The 16,500-nt window shown below is 44.7% G+C and overlaps 1 protein-coding gene across 2 annotated transcripts in view; it reads left to right on the forward strand.

Annotated features, from left to right (window-relative positions):
- LOC120977195 (X-linked inhibitor of apoptosis) overlaps nt 1-16,276 on the forward strand; it is a 49,480-nt gene extending 33,204 nt beyond the window's left edge. For both annotated transcript variants that reach the window (XM_040405004.1, XM_040405003.1), the window contains exons 4-7: nt 1,113-1,191; nt 2,714-2,744; nt 12,211-12,399; nt 15,486-16,276. In XM_040405004.1, the coding sequence (XP_040260938.1) occupies nt 1,113-1,191; nt 2,714-2,744; nt 12,211-12,399; nt 15,486-15,679 (493 nt within the window). In that variant the 3' untranslated portion in view covers nt 15,680-16,276. The remainder of the gene's footprint in view (nt 1-1,112; nt 1,192-2,713; nt 2,745-12,210; nt 12,400-15,485) is intronic.
- Nucleotides 16,277-16,500: the final 224 nt, after the last annotated feature.

Here is a 16,500-nt window from a genome sequence, read left to right on the forward strand (position 1 = left end):
AAGTGGTGCCACATTGAGGAAGCAGATTCTCCCCTGGAAGCAACATGGCATGTGAGCGAAAAACCTCCATGTGCCTTGGAGGTACGCTGCCTGCCCATACTCCTCTGTTCAATTCATGGATCAATTCCATGTCTTGTTATATACTTTTCCACAGCAAAAAGAAAATCTACTGAAAATAGACTTGTCCCTTTGTGATTACTCACTAGAAGTCCATGATGGCTGTATTTTCTTTTATGCGCTGCTCTGGGTAGGTAGCCCCCTAATGTTATTGGGGCCACGACAAGCAAGTGGTATCTCCAGAATCCTGGGAAGACGATGTTGTCACCCTGCCGAGGGTGTGAACTTGTAGGTTTTTGTGATTGGACCAGTAAAATGCAACGATTTTTCCAGTGCAAGAATTTATTGTATTTTTTGCTTTATAAGACGCGCCCGATGATGAGACTTACCCCAGATTTTAGAGGAGGAAAATAAGAAGAAAATAGTTTTCTTCAGACCTCATATCAGATCCTAATATCAGACCCCCATAAATATAAGGACATCACATCAGACCCCCATATCAGGACATCATATCAGCCCTCCATGTCAGAACCCCATCAGACTTCAAATCAGCCCTTTATTTCTGACCCCCCTCAGACCTCAGATCAGCCCTTTATTTCTGACCTCCATCAGAACTCAGATCAGAATAAACTAAAAAAAAACTCCTCTTACCTCTCCTGTGCCGCGGTTCCTCTTCATCTCCGGCAGAAGTCAATCTCCCCTGTCTTCTCCGGCCTGCGCTGCACTGTCACCTGACAGCGTGCAGCCTCAGGTCATAGTGTGCACACAACGTCCTGACGCTGTACGGGGTCAGGACAGTGCAGCGCCGGCGCCAGCAAAGAAGACCAGGGAGGGTGAGTACCAGAAGCGCTTGCAGCGCTTCTTCCCCGCACCTAATGCATACTAGTGAGTGCTTCCATAATGGAAGCGCTCACTACTATTCGCTTTATAAGACGCACAGCCGTTTCCCCCCCCCCCAAAAAAAAAAAAGCGTCTTATAAAGGGAAAAATACGGTAACGTACCGTCTATGTAACCATGTAACATACCTTTGCTTTGTCATTTTGTGTCTCTGTAGATGCAGATTTCTAATTGAGGAAAAAGGACAACATTTTATCAATAATGTGCAGTTAACCAAGCCTCTGCCAGTCAAGCCGGTAAGTTCCATTTCCTCCTAACAATGTCGTCAGATACTTGATCACTATTTCATGAGGGATGAGTAACCAAGCTAAGTCTGCGTCATGGATGCGGTAGTGTTCAGATGTGTAATAGTCTGACAATGGCTGACACCTCTGGTTTTTGCTGTTAAATTAGCAAAAATTAAAGGTGTTTTCTGAGACTTTTATACTGATGACCTTTCCTCAGGGTAAGTTGTCAGTTTCTGATCGGTGGGGGTCCGACACCCAGGACCCTCGCCAATCGGCTGTTGGAGAAGGCATCGGTGCTCGCAGTAGTTCCTTGGCCGTCTCGCCACTTTGCTTAGGCCATGTAACGTCACAATCATCAGTCACATCATGGCCTAGGAGCAGCTCAGCCCCATCGAAGTGAATGTGGCTGAGCGTGATACCAAGCACAGCTGCTATACAATGTACAGCGCTGTGCTTGGCAAGCTGAGAGAAGGACACAGTGCTGGTGCCTTCTCAAACAGCTGATCAGGGGGGTCCCCGGTGTCGGACCCTCACCGATCAGTATAAAAGCCTTGAAAAACTCCTTTAGTTTGCTATCCACATTTGATAAATGTTGGCTGGACCCGCTGATGATCTAATGTGTATGGGGGGCACTCCAAGGGGATTTGCTTCTAGCTGCCCAATCCTTTTGTAGTCTCATGCCGTGGCTTCTTGCCTTCTCCCCCATTGAGAACATTTGCATCCTCAGCTGGGTCGGGAGTGATAGCCGTCAGCTAGACAAGTGTTCGCTGAACAGTTACATGCAGATGTTACAGTAATTTTTTGAACACATTGGTGCCTGGTCACATTGAATAGAACTCCACCGGACCCCACCATGTAATGTGTATGGGGACACCAGATTCCAACTTGCCCAATCCTTTGTTTCCACATGGGATACACTGCTGCCAGAGGCTAATTCCCCATTTATTCACATTTGTCACTAATGGGGTTCTCTACCTAACTTCTCAATTGTCTCAAGCGCACACACACACATCTGCATGCTAGGACCACATTTATAGGAATCAAGTTAAAGGAACAATCCTTGAAAAACTGATACAGTCCATTATATCTAGTGCTGGGTCAAAAAAAACAGCTGGAAGGGATTAAGGGATTTACAAGGGAGCCTGTCATCCTTGTACATGTTGCCCGAGCTTGGGGGGGGGGGGGGGGCGCAGCATATTATAGAGCAGGAGAGCTCAGCAGCTTGGCTTGTCATTTTTTGTCATTGAATTCTTACTCGACCTTGGCAACCTTGGCTTAGGAGTCCATAGGCGGTGCTACTCAGAAAACTGACAGTCACTATTAAGACCACTGGACTCCTAAGACCAGAATTGGCAGGTATTAAAATGAAGGAGGAGCTCTACTGAATCTTTTTGTACAAGTATATAGTATATGCACGTCAATCTGCTCTGCTTGATAGGAGTGTACAATGGGGGCAGGTTCCCTTTTAAAAGTCAACTGTAACTGTATTCTTAATGAAGCAATGTAACTTCTTAAATATTTTTTTCTTTAGGAAAGTGGCACCCCACCTGCTTTACCTGAAGGTAATAAAACACTTACATACTTACTGTTAATAGTGCAGTTTAGTTTTTTTGTGAATACCATAAAAATCAAAGCGCGTTCCAGTTTTCCTCCCTTTAGGATCCACTCCTAATTATCCAAACTTCCCTGTGTCAATCTGGACTTAAAACTATCTGCATCCCTCTTGCAATAACGATTCTGGAGCATCTATTATAATGACCCTATGATGTGCTATTCTTTTATTATACCTGCTAGAAATTGAAACGATCTGCAATGGAAGTCCAAATGGCTGTTCCCCGTTTGGGGGGGGGGGGGGGGGTGTCCCTGCAATCTGAGACAGGCAGCACTAATCAGGGACACTTACCCTATTGGTAAGAACCATCTGGACCTCCTTCATTGCAAACTGTTAGCAATTTGTTCATAACTTCTAGCAGGGATAATAAGGAACGGCACAAGATAGTCAGAATTGTTATTACATAGAGAGTGCCAGTAGTTACTAAAACAGACATGTCAGGAGAGGGGGCAGGTCCTCTTTAATTCTTCTAGTACAGGGATGCCCAACCTGTGGCCCTCCAGCTGTTGCAAAACTATAACCCCCAGCATGCCCGAGCAGCCTACAGCTATCAGCCTACAGGAGGCCATGATGGAAGCTGTAGTTTTACAACAGCTGGAGGGCCACAGGTTGAGCATCCCTGTTCTAGTACAACTATGTTTAAGTTGTGCATTATCAAGATCTTTGCTTGCTGTGAGTGAATGCAAGATTGCTTGTTTATAGCCATAGGACAGTACTGAGGCTTTGCTTTATTCCGATCCAGATTCAGCAAACTTCTGTGAGCTAAATATATCAGCAGCATGCTGTTAGACGGTATTACTTATCTATTTCCCTGTCTTGTCCCCCTCTACTCAGTTAGTAGCAACAATACCACACTTCTGAAACTGGGCCAAAATGTTGTCACGCGGACAAAAAATTTTGGCGAATGGACAGAATTCTGGCATAAATCTGGACCAGAATTTAACATACTCCAAATTAATAATAGTCCATGTGTCAGAATATGAAATTTTTAAAACATTCTGACTGTGATTTGGTTTCTTAGACAGTGCAAAGTGTGACACTGTTAGTAAATCTGCCTTGCCCTCTTCAGCAGGGTTCACTTTCGGGCTCTGTTTGCCCGGCTCTTCGTTCATTTCAGTTTTTTTGTTTCTTATTGGACACAACAGCGTGGTAGATTACACTATTCTGTCTGGAAAAAAAGATGGAAACGCCAGTAAGCAGATCATAGTCTGAAGATGAACCTTTGGACTCCATTTGCCTCATTGAAGCAAATGTTTCTATCTCCGTATTAGGGCTCATGCACGGAAACGTATTTTCTTTCCGTGTCCAATCAGTTTTGTTTTTTTTGGACCATATGCAGAACCATTCATTTCAATGGGTCCGCAAAAAAAAACGGAAGTTGCTCATGTGCATTTCGTTTCCACATGTCCGTTCAGCAAAAAAATAGAACGTGTCTTGTTATTGTCCGCATAACGGACAAGGATAGTACTGTTCTATTAGGGGCCAGCTGTTCTGTTCCACAAAATACGGAATGCACACAGACGTCATCCGTATTTTTTGCGGACTGCAAAATACATACAGTCGTGTGCATGAGCCCTAAGTTTGAATACCATTTTCAGGCTTTCAGACATACACCCCCAACAAAAAGCCGAGTGGAGTGCTAAATGCAGTGTAAACCCAGCCTTAGGCCTCATGCACATGACCGTTGTGTGTTTTGCGGTCCGCAAATTGCGGATCCGCAACACACGGATGGCGTCCGTGTGCGTGCACGGACAGCCATTGATATAACTGCAGAACGGCACGGACAACCATTGATATAACTGCAGAACTGAAACTCAATTTAGAATTTTAATCTTAGGTGGGATCTGCTTGTCATGCCAGTAACGTTGGAAACCATCAGGACCATCAAGGTTACATTTGTTCTCATCAGAGAATAAAACGTTCTTCCACCTTTGAATGTCCCATGTTTGGTGCTCTCTTGCAAAGTCCAAACGAGCAGTTCTGTGGCGTTCAAGGAGACGAGGTCTTTGAAGACGTTTTTTGTTTTTGAAGCCCTTCAGTCTCAGATGCCGTCTGATGGTTATGGGGCTGCAGTCAGCACCAGTAAGGGCCTTAATTTGGGTCGAGGATCGTCCAGTGTCTTGACGGACAGCCAATTGGATCCTCCGGCTCAGTGCTGATGAAATTTTTTTTGGGTCTTCCACTTGACTTTTTTGTTCCATAACCCTCAGGATCATTTAAGAAATTCCAAATGACTGTCTTACTGCGTCCCACCTCAGCAGCGATGGTGCGCTGTGAGAGACCCTGCTTATGCAGTTCAACGACCCGACCACGTTCAAAAAGGGAGAGTTTTTTTGCCTTTGCCATCACAACGTGTGACTACCTGACAGAAAATGACAATGAATCCACATCTTTGCACAGATTTGGCCTTTTAAAGGCATGTGGTCCTAAAATTTGGATCAGCTGAAAAACAGCCTGCTTCAGTTTAATCGTTATTTTCAATTAATTGAATGCTCAAAAAATGTTTTGTCTCACTCTCATTTCTTCTTGTTGCATGTTGAAGCTCTACTTGGAACCTTGTTAAAATCCAAAAATGTAAAATATGATTTTTTGCCATTTTTCAAGTGGTCCTAAACTTTTGATCAGGACTGTATGACTCTTCTATGTTAATTTTCATAAAAGGCGGGAAGTACAAAAATGCATAATACTTATTGAATTCGTCTGCAAATGAAATAAAAAGCCGGAATTAGACTTACCGGTAATTCAGTTTCCACGAGATCACCACGACGGCTACTAGGAGATTGACCCCTGACCTCTGTAGGGGCAGGAACAGAGAGAGTGTTTAAATCCCCCCCCCCTCCCACCACCAACACCAGTGTGTCCAAAATTACAGAGACAGAAAATAGGTGGTGAGAACACAAATAAAATAAATCGAGAGGGTATTACTTCATAACCTCCCAGCTAAGACTAAATAAAGGGTAGGGAATATATGTGCCGTCGTGGTGATCTCGTGGAAACTGAATTACCGGTAAGTCTAATTCCGGCTTTCCACCTCGTCACCACGACGGCTACTAGGAGATATAAAAAATTATAACTTAGAGGGGGACGACCGCCTGAAGGACTTTACGTCCAAAAGACAAGTCTGAACTAGATAGGTCTAGCCTATAGTGTTTTGTAAAGGTGTGAATGTTGGGCCAAGTAGCAGCTTTACAGATATCCTCAAGAGAAGCTCCGGCCCGCTCGGCCTGGGAGGAGGACATAGCTCGGGTAGAATGAGCTCTTAGATTTGAGGGGCAAGGAAGGCCTTGGGTCTCATAAGAGATAGAAATGGAATCCTTAATCCATCGTGCTAGGGAGGACCTGGAAGCTTTTAGACCCTTATTCTTAGCTGAGAATAAGACAAACAGGTTGTTGGATTTACGGAATCCTTTTGAAACTTCAAGATACTGTAAGACTGAGCGTCTTACATCTAGTGAGTGAAAACTAGATTCTCTATCATTAGAGGGGTTACCACAAAAGGAAGTAGTATCTGGTGGAAATCGGATACTACTTTAGGCAGAAAACCGGGATCTAACTTAAGAATAATTCTATCGTCGGTGATACGGAGATAGGGTACTTGTATCGATAGAGCTTGAATCTCGCCTAGCCTTCTTGCGGACGTGAAGGCCACCAAGAACGCGGTCTTTAGAGATAGATGTTTGGTGGAACAGCTTGACAGGGGTTCAAACGGGGCAAGTGTTAGGCCTGTGAGCACCGTATTGAGGTCCCAGTTGGGGATCCGGGATTTTAGAGAGGGGCGTAGCCGAGAAGCTGCCTTCATAAATCTTCTGATCCAGCGATGATTGGCTAGATCTTGATCAAAAAAACAAGTCAGGGCCGAGATCTCTACCTTCAAGGTGGAAGGTCTAAGACCTAAATCGAGTCCCTGCTGGAGGAAGTCCAAGATTTTCTGAAAATTGGGCGGCTCTAAGTTTGGGGCAGGGTTACCGATCCAGGAACAGCATCTCTTCCAAATCTTTAGATAGATCGAGAAGGTAACCTTCTTCCTACTCGCTTTCAGGGTAGATATTACTTGGTCAGAAAGCCTTTGTGACTTCAACCTCTGGACCTTGGGATCCAAGCTGATAACTTGAGGAAGCTCGGGTTTGGGTGTAGGATTGGCCCTTGATGAAGCAGGTCCCTCCTGGAAGGAAGAGGCCATGGGTCCTCTATTGACAGGTTTTTTAAGGAAGGGAACCAGCTCCTTTTCGGCCAATAAGGAGCTATTAGTATTAGAGTCGTGTCCTCTAGGTTGAGTTTCTGAATTATCCTGGGAAGTAGAGGCAGGGGTGGAAACGCATAACAGAGGTCCCAGTCCCAATGTATCGTGAGCGTGTCCAGCGCCCAAGGATTGTCCCATGGGTTCAATGATCAGAATGTTGGTACTTTTGTGTTTTTCTTGGAGGCGAACAGGTCCACTTGTGGAGTGCCCCATCTTTCTACCAGAGCCTGAAACACGTCCTGATTTAGAGACCATTCGGTATGGTCTATTAACTGGCGACTGAGATAGTCTGCTTCCACGTTCAGTACCCCTTTCAAGTGAATCGCGGGGATGGATCTCACGTGGGACTCCGCCCAATTGAAGATCTTTCTTGCGATGGACATCAGCTTCTCCGATCTCGTGCCTCCCTGGTGAGAGAGGTAAGCTACCGTCGTCGCATTGTCTGAAATAATTTTTACGTGCCGACCCACGAGAAGGAATTCTGCAGCTTTCCAAACTGCTTCCAGCTCTCTGAAGTTGGAAGATTGAGATCGGGTTGTTGGTATCCAGGAACCCTGAAAGAAGTGATCTCCCACTTTCGCTCCCCATCCTTTTTCGCTTGCATCTGTAAGCACTTGAATGTAGGGAGTCTTCTCCCAGGTAACTCCCAAGGACAGATTGTTTGTGCTCTTCCACCAGTCTAGGGAGGTCTTCACCGCTGGAGGGATCAGAACTTTGTTATCCAAAGAGGACTGCTGCTTGTTCCAAGTTCTGAGAATCCATGACTGGAGAGATCGGAAGTGGGATTGGCTCCATGGGACAGATGGAATGCAGGACGAGAGAAGACCCAGGAGACTCATAGCTTCCCTTATGGGACAAGACCTCCTGTTCTGAAACCGTCGAACCTTCAACTGGAGGCTTCTGACCTTGTCTGGTGGGAGAAAGGTATGTTGAACCCGGGAATCCAGGACGACACCCAAGAACTGGATAGTGCTGGAAGGTACAAGACTTGATTTTCTTTGGTTCACCAACCACCCTAGATCTTGGATGAGAGACAGGAAGGTTAATAAGTCTGTTCTGAGTTTGTTCTCTGAATTTCCAATCAGGAGGAAATCGTCCAGGTATGGTATAATCACCAATCCCTTGCGCCTCAGGAAGGCCACCATTTCGACCACCAGTTTCGTGAAGACTCTGGGCGCAGATGATATCCCAAAGGGAAGGGCCGTAAACTGGAAGTGACAGGTTACCCCCCTGTGGTCTTGGATGGCAAATCTCAAAAACTTTTGGGAGTCTGGATGGATTGGGACGTGGTAGTAAGCGTCCTGAAGATCTACTGAACACATCAGAGCATCTCTCCCTATTAAAGGAATCAGGGACTTTAGGGATTCCATCCTGAATTTCCGATAAATTATGAATTTGTTCAGGGCTTTTAAGTTTATAATCGTCCGGAACGAGCCTTCTTTTTTCTCTACTAGGAAAAGATTTGAATAGAACCCCTGTCCTAGCTGTGTTGATGGGACCTGTACTATTACATCCATCGCCAGAAGGCTCTGAATTCCTTGCAGAATCTTCTTGCGTACATTGGGGGAGTTTGGATTGGTAACAATGAAGCGGTTTGGGGGAGATGAAGAAAGTTTGATTCGGTATACGAATTTTATGATGTCCCGGACCCAAGGGTTCGGGGTAATGGACTCCCAAGGAGTCAGAAAATTCTTCAACCTCCCCCCGACTCTGGCGTCATTGTTTATCCGAGGACTTGTTTTGAGAGGAGGAAGGGTTATTTCTACCCCTGCCTCCTTTCGGATAGCTCCAGCGTCCTGACTTCCCTTTATCCCTAAAGGATTTGTTCTGGCTAGTGGGGGCCCGAAAGGGATATTTCCTTTTATAGGGTCTCTCCTCTGGGAAGCCTTTTTTCTTGTCCGCAGCCTTTTCTAAGATACGGTCCAGGACAGGGCCAAAGACGTACTCCCCCGAGAACGGGATGGAGCATAATTTAATTTTTGAAGTGTTGTCGCCTGACCAGCTCTTCATCCACAGAGCCCGGCGGGCCGCGTTGGAGAGACCGGCGTCTTTAGCAGCAAATCTGACCGATTCTGCCGAGGCGTCTGCCATAAATGCCGTGGCGGACTTTAATAAGAGGAGGGACTTTAAGATTTCTTCCCTAGGAGTGTTATCTCTGATGTGAGATTCTAACTCATTTAGCCACAACCCCATGGACCTTGCTATCGAGGTGGCTGCGATGTTCGCTTTTAAATTAAACATCGCCGCTTCCCACGATTTTTTTTTGCCACTTGAATGTCAACTTTTGATGTTTCGTTGAAAATTTTTCCTTCGTTAGTGTCAAATAATAGACTATTCTTGAAGGACCTGGACACCCCCAAGCGCTTCTCTGGATTGGACCATTCGTCAAGCACCATATCTCATATGTTTTCATTGATCGGAAACACCCGGGTCTTTTTAACCCGGAGTCTCCCGAACATTTCATCCTGTACGGAGTGGGCTTTTGGGGCTTCTTCTACCCCCATAGTGGCCCGAACAGCCCTTAGAAGGTCTGGCATCTCGTCCAATGAAAAACAAAATTTCCTATCGGATTCTGAAGTCTCAATCAGAGGATGCCTCCTCGTCCACCCAGGCTCTGGATGATGAAGCATCTTCCCCTATCTCCTCCGGGTCTGATAAGGAAGGAGATGGTCCCCTTCGCTTTTTAGGTGGAGGTGGGTCCCTGGGTAAGGAGGAAATTTGGGATAAGGAGGATTTTACTTCCTCATGTATCATGGATTTTAACTCGTCAAAGAAGGAAGGCTGTTCTTCAGAAATAACGCTAAAGATGCAGTCCTTGCATAGTCTCTTGCGGTAGTCGTCCGGAAGCCGTTTGAGGCAGGACACACACTTAGCTTGCTTCCTGACTTTTTTTCTGAGCCTCCTTAGGGACCTGGGAAGAATAACTCCAATCAGCCATGTTAAGTATACATGGAGATATATAGCCTGAAACCCCAAGCCAGAGATGTGGAGGAGGAGGATGAACAAGCAACCTGGTACAGTGTCTAAAACGAAGTAACAGGGCAAATAAGCGCTTCCCCACAGGGGAACTTACGGTAGGCGGCACAGAAGGGTCTCCAGGAGAGCGGGGCTCGGTCGACATGACAGCACACCTACTCCGAGGTACGCAGGTATCCGCAGAGACGTTCGGCACTGCTGGCGCCGAAATTTGAACTGGCGACGCTTCCTGAATGACGTCACTTCCCCCATCCACCGGAAGTGACGTCCGCCGCTTTCCTTAAGCGCTTAGGCGCGCACCCGGCTATAGCCATGGAGGCCCGGCGGGAGATTGCGGCCCGGGAGCAGGCTCACATATCGTAATGGAGCGAGGCCTCCCTCCTTCACCCCTGCCCAGCATTAGTACGAAGACCGCAGGAGGGCAGAAGGAACACCAGGTAAGGTGTTACAAAGTTAACCATCTTCATCTCCCCACAGGGAGACTCTCTCTGCCCCTGTCCTCTGTAGGGACAGGAAACACTGGTGTTGGTGGTGGGAGGGGGGGATTTAAACCCTCTCTCTGTTCCTGCCCCTACAGAGGTCAGGGGTCAATCTCCTAGTAGCCGTCGTGGTGATGAGGTGGAAAGTGTAATTTATATGTTTAGGGTAACACAATGAACATTTAGAAACGCTCAGTGGAGGTGACAGGTTCCCTTTAAGTGCAGAGGGTGCGGCAGTTACAGAGAGAGCTGAGTCTCTAGGTGTAACAGCAACGCCCCTAGAGGCTCATTTGCATATAGTTAAACTTCATTTTTCTCAGCAATGCGGCCACATATGAACATGGGGGCAACACGGATGCCGTCAGCTGCCAAGCGCACATGTAACAGGTCAGCCAGCTTCATAGGTACAAATCTGCTGACAGATGCCCTTTAACTTCCAGTCTGTCAGGATACAAATACAAAAGTAAAGCCTACAACTTTGAGTTGCCATTTTCAGGATGAGTAGTCCACGTTACCCCAGAGTCAGTATCAAAGAAATCAGCCAGGAATTGAAATGCCAGCAGATCAGATATGTTTGGATTGTACATATCACTCTGCTTGAGGCTTATTTCACACCTGCGGCTGGTTGTTCCGGCCGACAATGCAGTTTTTTGTTTGGCTGATTCTTGGCATTTTTGTCTGGTAGCGGTCAGACCTCTGCTGGACCTCTCGTTATAGGGAATGCTGAAGACAGAACCTGCACAAAACAATATCGCAGCTCTTGCCTTTATCCCTCTTTCCATTGGTCCTAGTTTGTCTCATGAAGACTTCTTCCTGTGTCAGGAAGGAGCTCAGCCATGCCCCATTCTTCCTTTTCACAGTCTTGTGTCTGGCTGTAAGAATATAGTCACACGATTAAAAGTTGCAATAAAAACACCACCTATAGCTTTCCATCGACTTTAATGAAAGAAACCCAAAACCCTCCCCCCATTCTTGCACAACCACTTTAATTTCTAGGTATAGGATTTTTGGCTTTATCTGGCACAAAACACTTCTGCCCTAGAAAAGTGATCGGTCATTACTTGTGCTGCCCAGGCATTCTCTGATGGGCGCTCTTTGGCACAGAAAGGAATTTACATGTGAGCGGCATCTAGTAACTTCTGTGTAGGGGGAGGGGAAAAAGCAATCTGGTGGGACTGTGGCCGGGTAGCACTGGCATGGGGTCATTTTGCTATCTTTGGATGTAATGAATACTATCGGAAAGCGTGTGCATGAGTCTCATGTGATTATTCAGATTTCATTACTATCTCCTACATGCACATCACGTATGTGGCCCATTCTGCCTTCTGGCATAACATGTACATAACGGTAATGAAGCGGGCAGCTGTGATTGACAGTTCATGCCCTCTCTGCCAATCAGGCATAATGAGGAGTCATGTATCAGTCAGTCAGTGGGGGAGGGGGTTGCATGCACTATTTCAGCTTTATTGGAGCATATTTCCCTTGCTAAATGCATCTTGACTACTAACTGATTCCCTTTCAAGAGACTGGAGACAGTAAATTCTTCAGTGGCATCAGCTGGCAACACAGTGAGGGTGGTTAAAGGGCACGGTCTCCTGGGCAGTGCTGACATTCCCCGTTAGAGATAACCAGCGAATGCATCTCTACCAAGATGTGAGCTGCTGGAAAACTGTCCGCGTTATTAGCTTCTCTGCATTTAATAGAACTGTATCTCTCTCTAGACAGTGAATTGGTGAAGAACCCTTTGGTGAATCATGCACAGCAAATGGGATTTCAGTTAGAAGAAATCAAGAAACTTATGTTAAAAAGAATGAAAAACACTGGAAAAAACTACACATCCGTCGAAATTCTGGTCTCAGACTTATTAAACTCTCAGTCTGCAAGCAGAAACGTTAAGTCAACAGAGAAAGGTAAGAAAATATAGGGCGTGCACAATCTGTGGGTAATTAAAGGGGTGTTTCAGTGAATATGATATTCTGGTATGTCATAAATACATGGCAGAAGATCACATTAATGACGTCTGTGATCTAGGACCTGTAACCTTACCTAACCTGTCTATTTAAGCAACTACTTGCATCCTACTTGTAAGAACAATTCTGGGGCATCTGTTCTTATGACTCTATGATGTGCCATTCCTTTATTATTCCTTCTAGAAGTTATGACTGATTTACTAGCAGTTTGCAATGAAGCTACGGGTGGGTGTTACCAGTTGGGAGTGTGTCCCTGCACATTTTGACACTATCCAGTCAGTGCTGCCAGTATTAGACTGTGCAGGGACGTACCTTCAACTGGTAGCAACCAGCTGGACCTTCATTGTAAACTGCTAGCAATTCACGACTTCTAGTAGGAATAATAAAGGAATGGCACAACATACAGTAATAAGAAAAGATATTTCATAATTATTACACGAAGGGTGTAAGTAGCTACTAAAACGGACATGTCAGGAGAGGTTACAAAGCTTAAAGGGAACCTGTCATCAACTTGATGCTGTCCTCACTCATAAGCTAAAAGTGGTTGCTAAGAACCAGCATCATAATCATTTCACCCTGGGCCTGGGAAAGAGTCATGGCTGCCTGAGAAGAGTCATGTCTATTCATGAGCTCATGGGCTGTGGAAGTGATGTTCCTGCCTATAGCCTTGACCAGAAACCTGGTATTCAGACTGAAGGATGTAGGATTTCCTAAGACATGTCACGTGACTGGGTCCAGAGCCTCTGATCCAAGCAAGTTTGAGATGGTAAATAAATTGCAAACTTTTCTTTTGCAGGCAAGTTAGGATTAATTAAGGTGGGTTCATGGGTCCCGCTGGTGGTCTAGGGCATGTATGATGGCACAATTGCATTCAGATCTCCACTCTTTGTTATTGGAACCTGTAGTCAGCTTTTTGACTGACATGCTGTAAGGATATGTTAACATTCAGGCTAGGGATGTGAATAAACACAAAGCTGGACTGCCATAGGGTAAGGCTTACATGGGATCTGCAGATCACCTAGGCGATTGTCGGGAAGGAAGCGTTCCTTCCCGGCAGTCGCTTGCTCGTCAGTGGAGGAGACCACTGCTATTGCATGCAGCGATCTTCTACTCAGTATGGGAGGAGCGAACACTATGCCATCACTCATCCCCATACTCAATCTTTGTTTGCCAGCAAACTATTTTTAAACCTGCTAAAAGATGGCAGTATTACACTGCCAGATCATTGCTAACGAGGGTTCATATGAACGCTGATTAGCAGTGATATTCAGGATTATCTGCCCCTTTAATATAAGCTTTACTACGTAAAGACAGATAAATGTATAATATGTTAATTTGTCTTACCTTGAGTGGTAGGCAGAACTCTACAAAGTGTGTATAGTATCATTTAGAAATATGTCGCACACGAGTAACGAGGAATCACTTAGAGGTGCTCCCATTGACAGAAAATAAAATGTATAGAAATAAAATATAGTGGGGCACTCTCTGTAGTAATGTAACCAGTAGAATTTAATAATGTATAAAAGAAATAGGTAAAATCCGAGTGGTAGCTTATACAGTATTATGACAGCAACGATAATAATATATATTGGTGATTATAAATCTCATACATAGTCCATCAGAAGAATCCAAAGAAAACTAGGTGGAATGATGCAGTGATCTAAATGTTCATAATAAAAATCGTATCAAATTCGATAGATAATCGCCCAATGTCCTCTAAAAATCCGAATCCCTATACCAGGCAGTCTCCAATCTTAAGTGCAATCAAGCGCTGACACTGAACAGAGCGCCGTCCCGCTCACTTGTCTACAACAGCGGCGTCCCGCTGTATCTCCCAAATAATGCCATCGCTTATTTAGACAAACTGTAACAGTCTTACCGGGAGGACTTGCGTGGATTCTTTTCTCCCTCGACACGGTATACCTGTAATTGTAGGTTCCGGTCTCAAGGGCTACCAGTCATCAGGAAATCTCGCGTGATATAGTGATGGTACTAGCTACTGTCAGTCTACCCCTAGCGAGTGCTCGCTTTTCAGTAGGGATGTAGAATCCACAGGTACAAGGTGTGGTTTCCATCTGCAAACAATGGGACATGGATTTACGGCGGTTTTCACATACAATCCTAATGAAATTTAAGCTGTGTGACCATACCCTTGCAGCATCCAAAGGTACGGTTTTCTGGCACACAACTCTTGGAGGTGATGAACAATAGTCCTTTATTATTGCAAGCTAGAAACAAAGTTTCCGTGAACCCAGTCACCTTGGTTTATGCTTGCTTCTTATTTGTACCCGAAGAAGGGGACTATTCCCCGAAACGCATTGTTTTTAACTTGCAATAATAAAGGACTATTGTTCATCATATCCAAGAGTCCATTGTTGGAATCCTTGTTACCATTCATATGGGATTTTTTTTTTTTTGTCTGCGTGGATTTGAAATCTGCATGATGAAGGCAGAATCTGCATGAAATCTGTGAGAGAATCGCGTCCAGGTAGCGGACTAACTCCATTCATGGGTCCCACCCCAAATGTACTTTTGATTTTTCAGACATTATTATTATTATTATTATTATTATTATTATTATTATTATTATTATTATTATTATTATTATTATTATTATTTTTTAGCCTTTGTGAACACATAAATAATTTAATAATAAAAAAAATCATATTCAACTCGCCATTACCCCACATTCCCCATTCTGATGCTTGCCAGATCCCCCGCCAGTCCATGCTTCCTCTTGACCGGTCACCTAACCACTGCGGGGCTGATCGGACATATGTCCCCCAGAATCTAAATCACCAGAGCAGATTCTGAACAAGTAGAGAACTCTGGGAATTTGAGTCGAGTATCACAGACAATTTTCAATGTGGATGAGATCATTTGATACTATCATTTTAAATCACAGTTTGCAGGATAAGGCAGTCCCGGCCATTCCATTTATACATTTATAGTATTGTTAACATGCACACTGTCTCTCACCATGTTGGCTTTTTCCTTCTTCATAACTGTTGTTTTACATTTTGCAGAGAACAGCATAGAAGAAAAGTTGAGGAAACTGGAAGAGGAGAAAATATGCAAAGTGTGTATGGACAAAGCTGTGTGCATGGTGTTCATCCCTTGTGGTCACTTGGTGGCATGTGCTGCCTGTGCCGAGGTCCTGGATAAATGCCCTATATGTTGTAGTTTCATAGAAAGACGGCAGAAAATTTTCATGTCGTAAAGGTCAGCCGTCTTTCAATCTTACCTTTAATTCTAAAGTTCAAGGGACTTCTTGTTTGTCTTTTATTTTTTTTAAATAAAATTTTAATACATAAAGGATCATAAAAGTAGCCACCCCATCTTTGCACTGCATAATCGTGGAGCCCATAGATGTCTCCTGTTCTGCAGCATCTATGCCGTAGCCATGGGTGAAATGTGACTAAGATTCATGAGACCCCCAGACAGTAAACCACTTGTAGGCTAGACTGACACCTAGACCTTTTAATGACATTACAAAAAGATTGCGGTGATATCGCTGTGCATTGGAAATGCATCAAGTAGCATGAAAATGTCTTCAAAAAGTCAAGGGAATTGCCAGTGATTTATTTATATTTTTTTTTACTTTTTACATGCTGGGATTTCTGTGCTATTTGACAAAGTAATAGGTACTTTTATCTCTCATTAAAGGGGTTTTCCAAGTTCAGTTTTGGGAGGTAAACTGCAGGAAATTTGTTAAAATACTAAAAAAAAAAAAGTCACCGTCTGGGCCCCCTCCGATCCAGTGCCACCACTCTGTCCTCCCACAGTGCTGTTGCAGTGTCTGGCCATTATACAGCACGTAAGCGCTGGGCCTCAGTGGCGTGCAGCACGAGTCCGCTGGGGCTGGTGATTGCCTAGTATATCGCCATATCACCACTACAGCCAGAATATTGAGTCACAGCTGAAGCTTAGTGGCAGCACAGAATTGGAGGGGCATTCAGAAAGGTGAGTTTTATTTTTTATTTTTTTTATTCTGTTAACAGCCCTTTCTGCAGTTTTTCTTGAAAAAAATTGAACTTTGAC

Source organism: Bufo bufo, chromosome 8 (assembly GCF_905171765.1).
Source record: "Bufo bufo chromosome 8, aBufBuf1.1, whole genome shotgun sequence".
Lineage (NCBI taxonomy): Eukaryota > Metazoa > Chordata > Amphibia > Anura > Bufonidae > Bufo > Bufo bufo.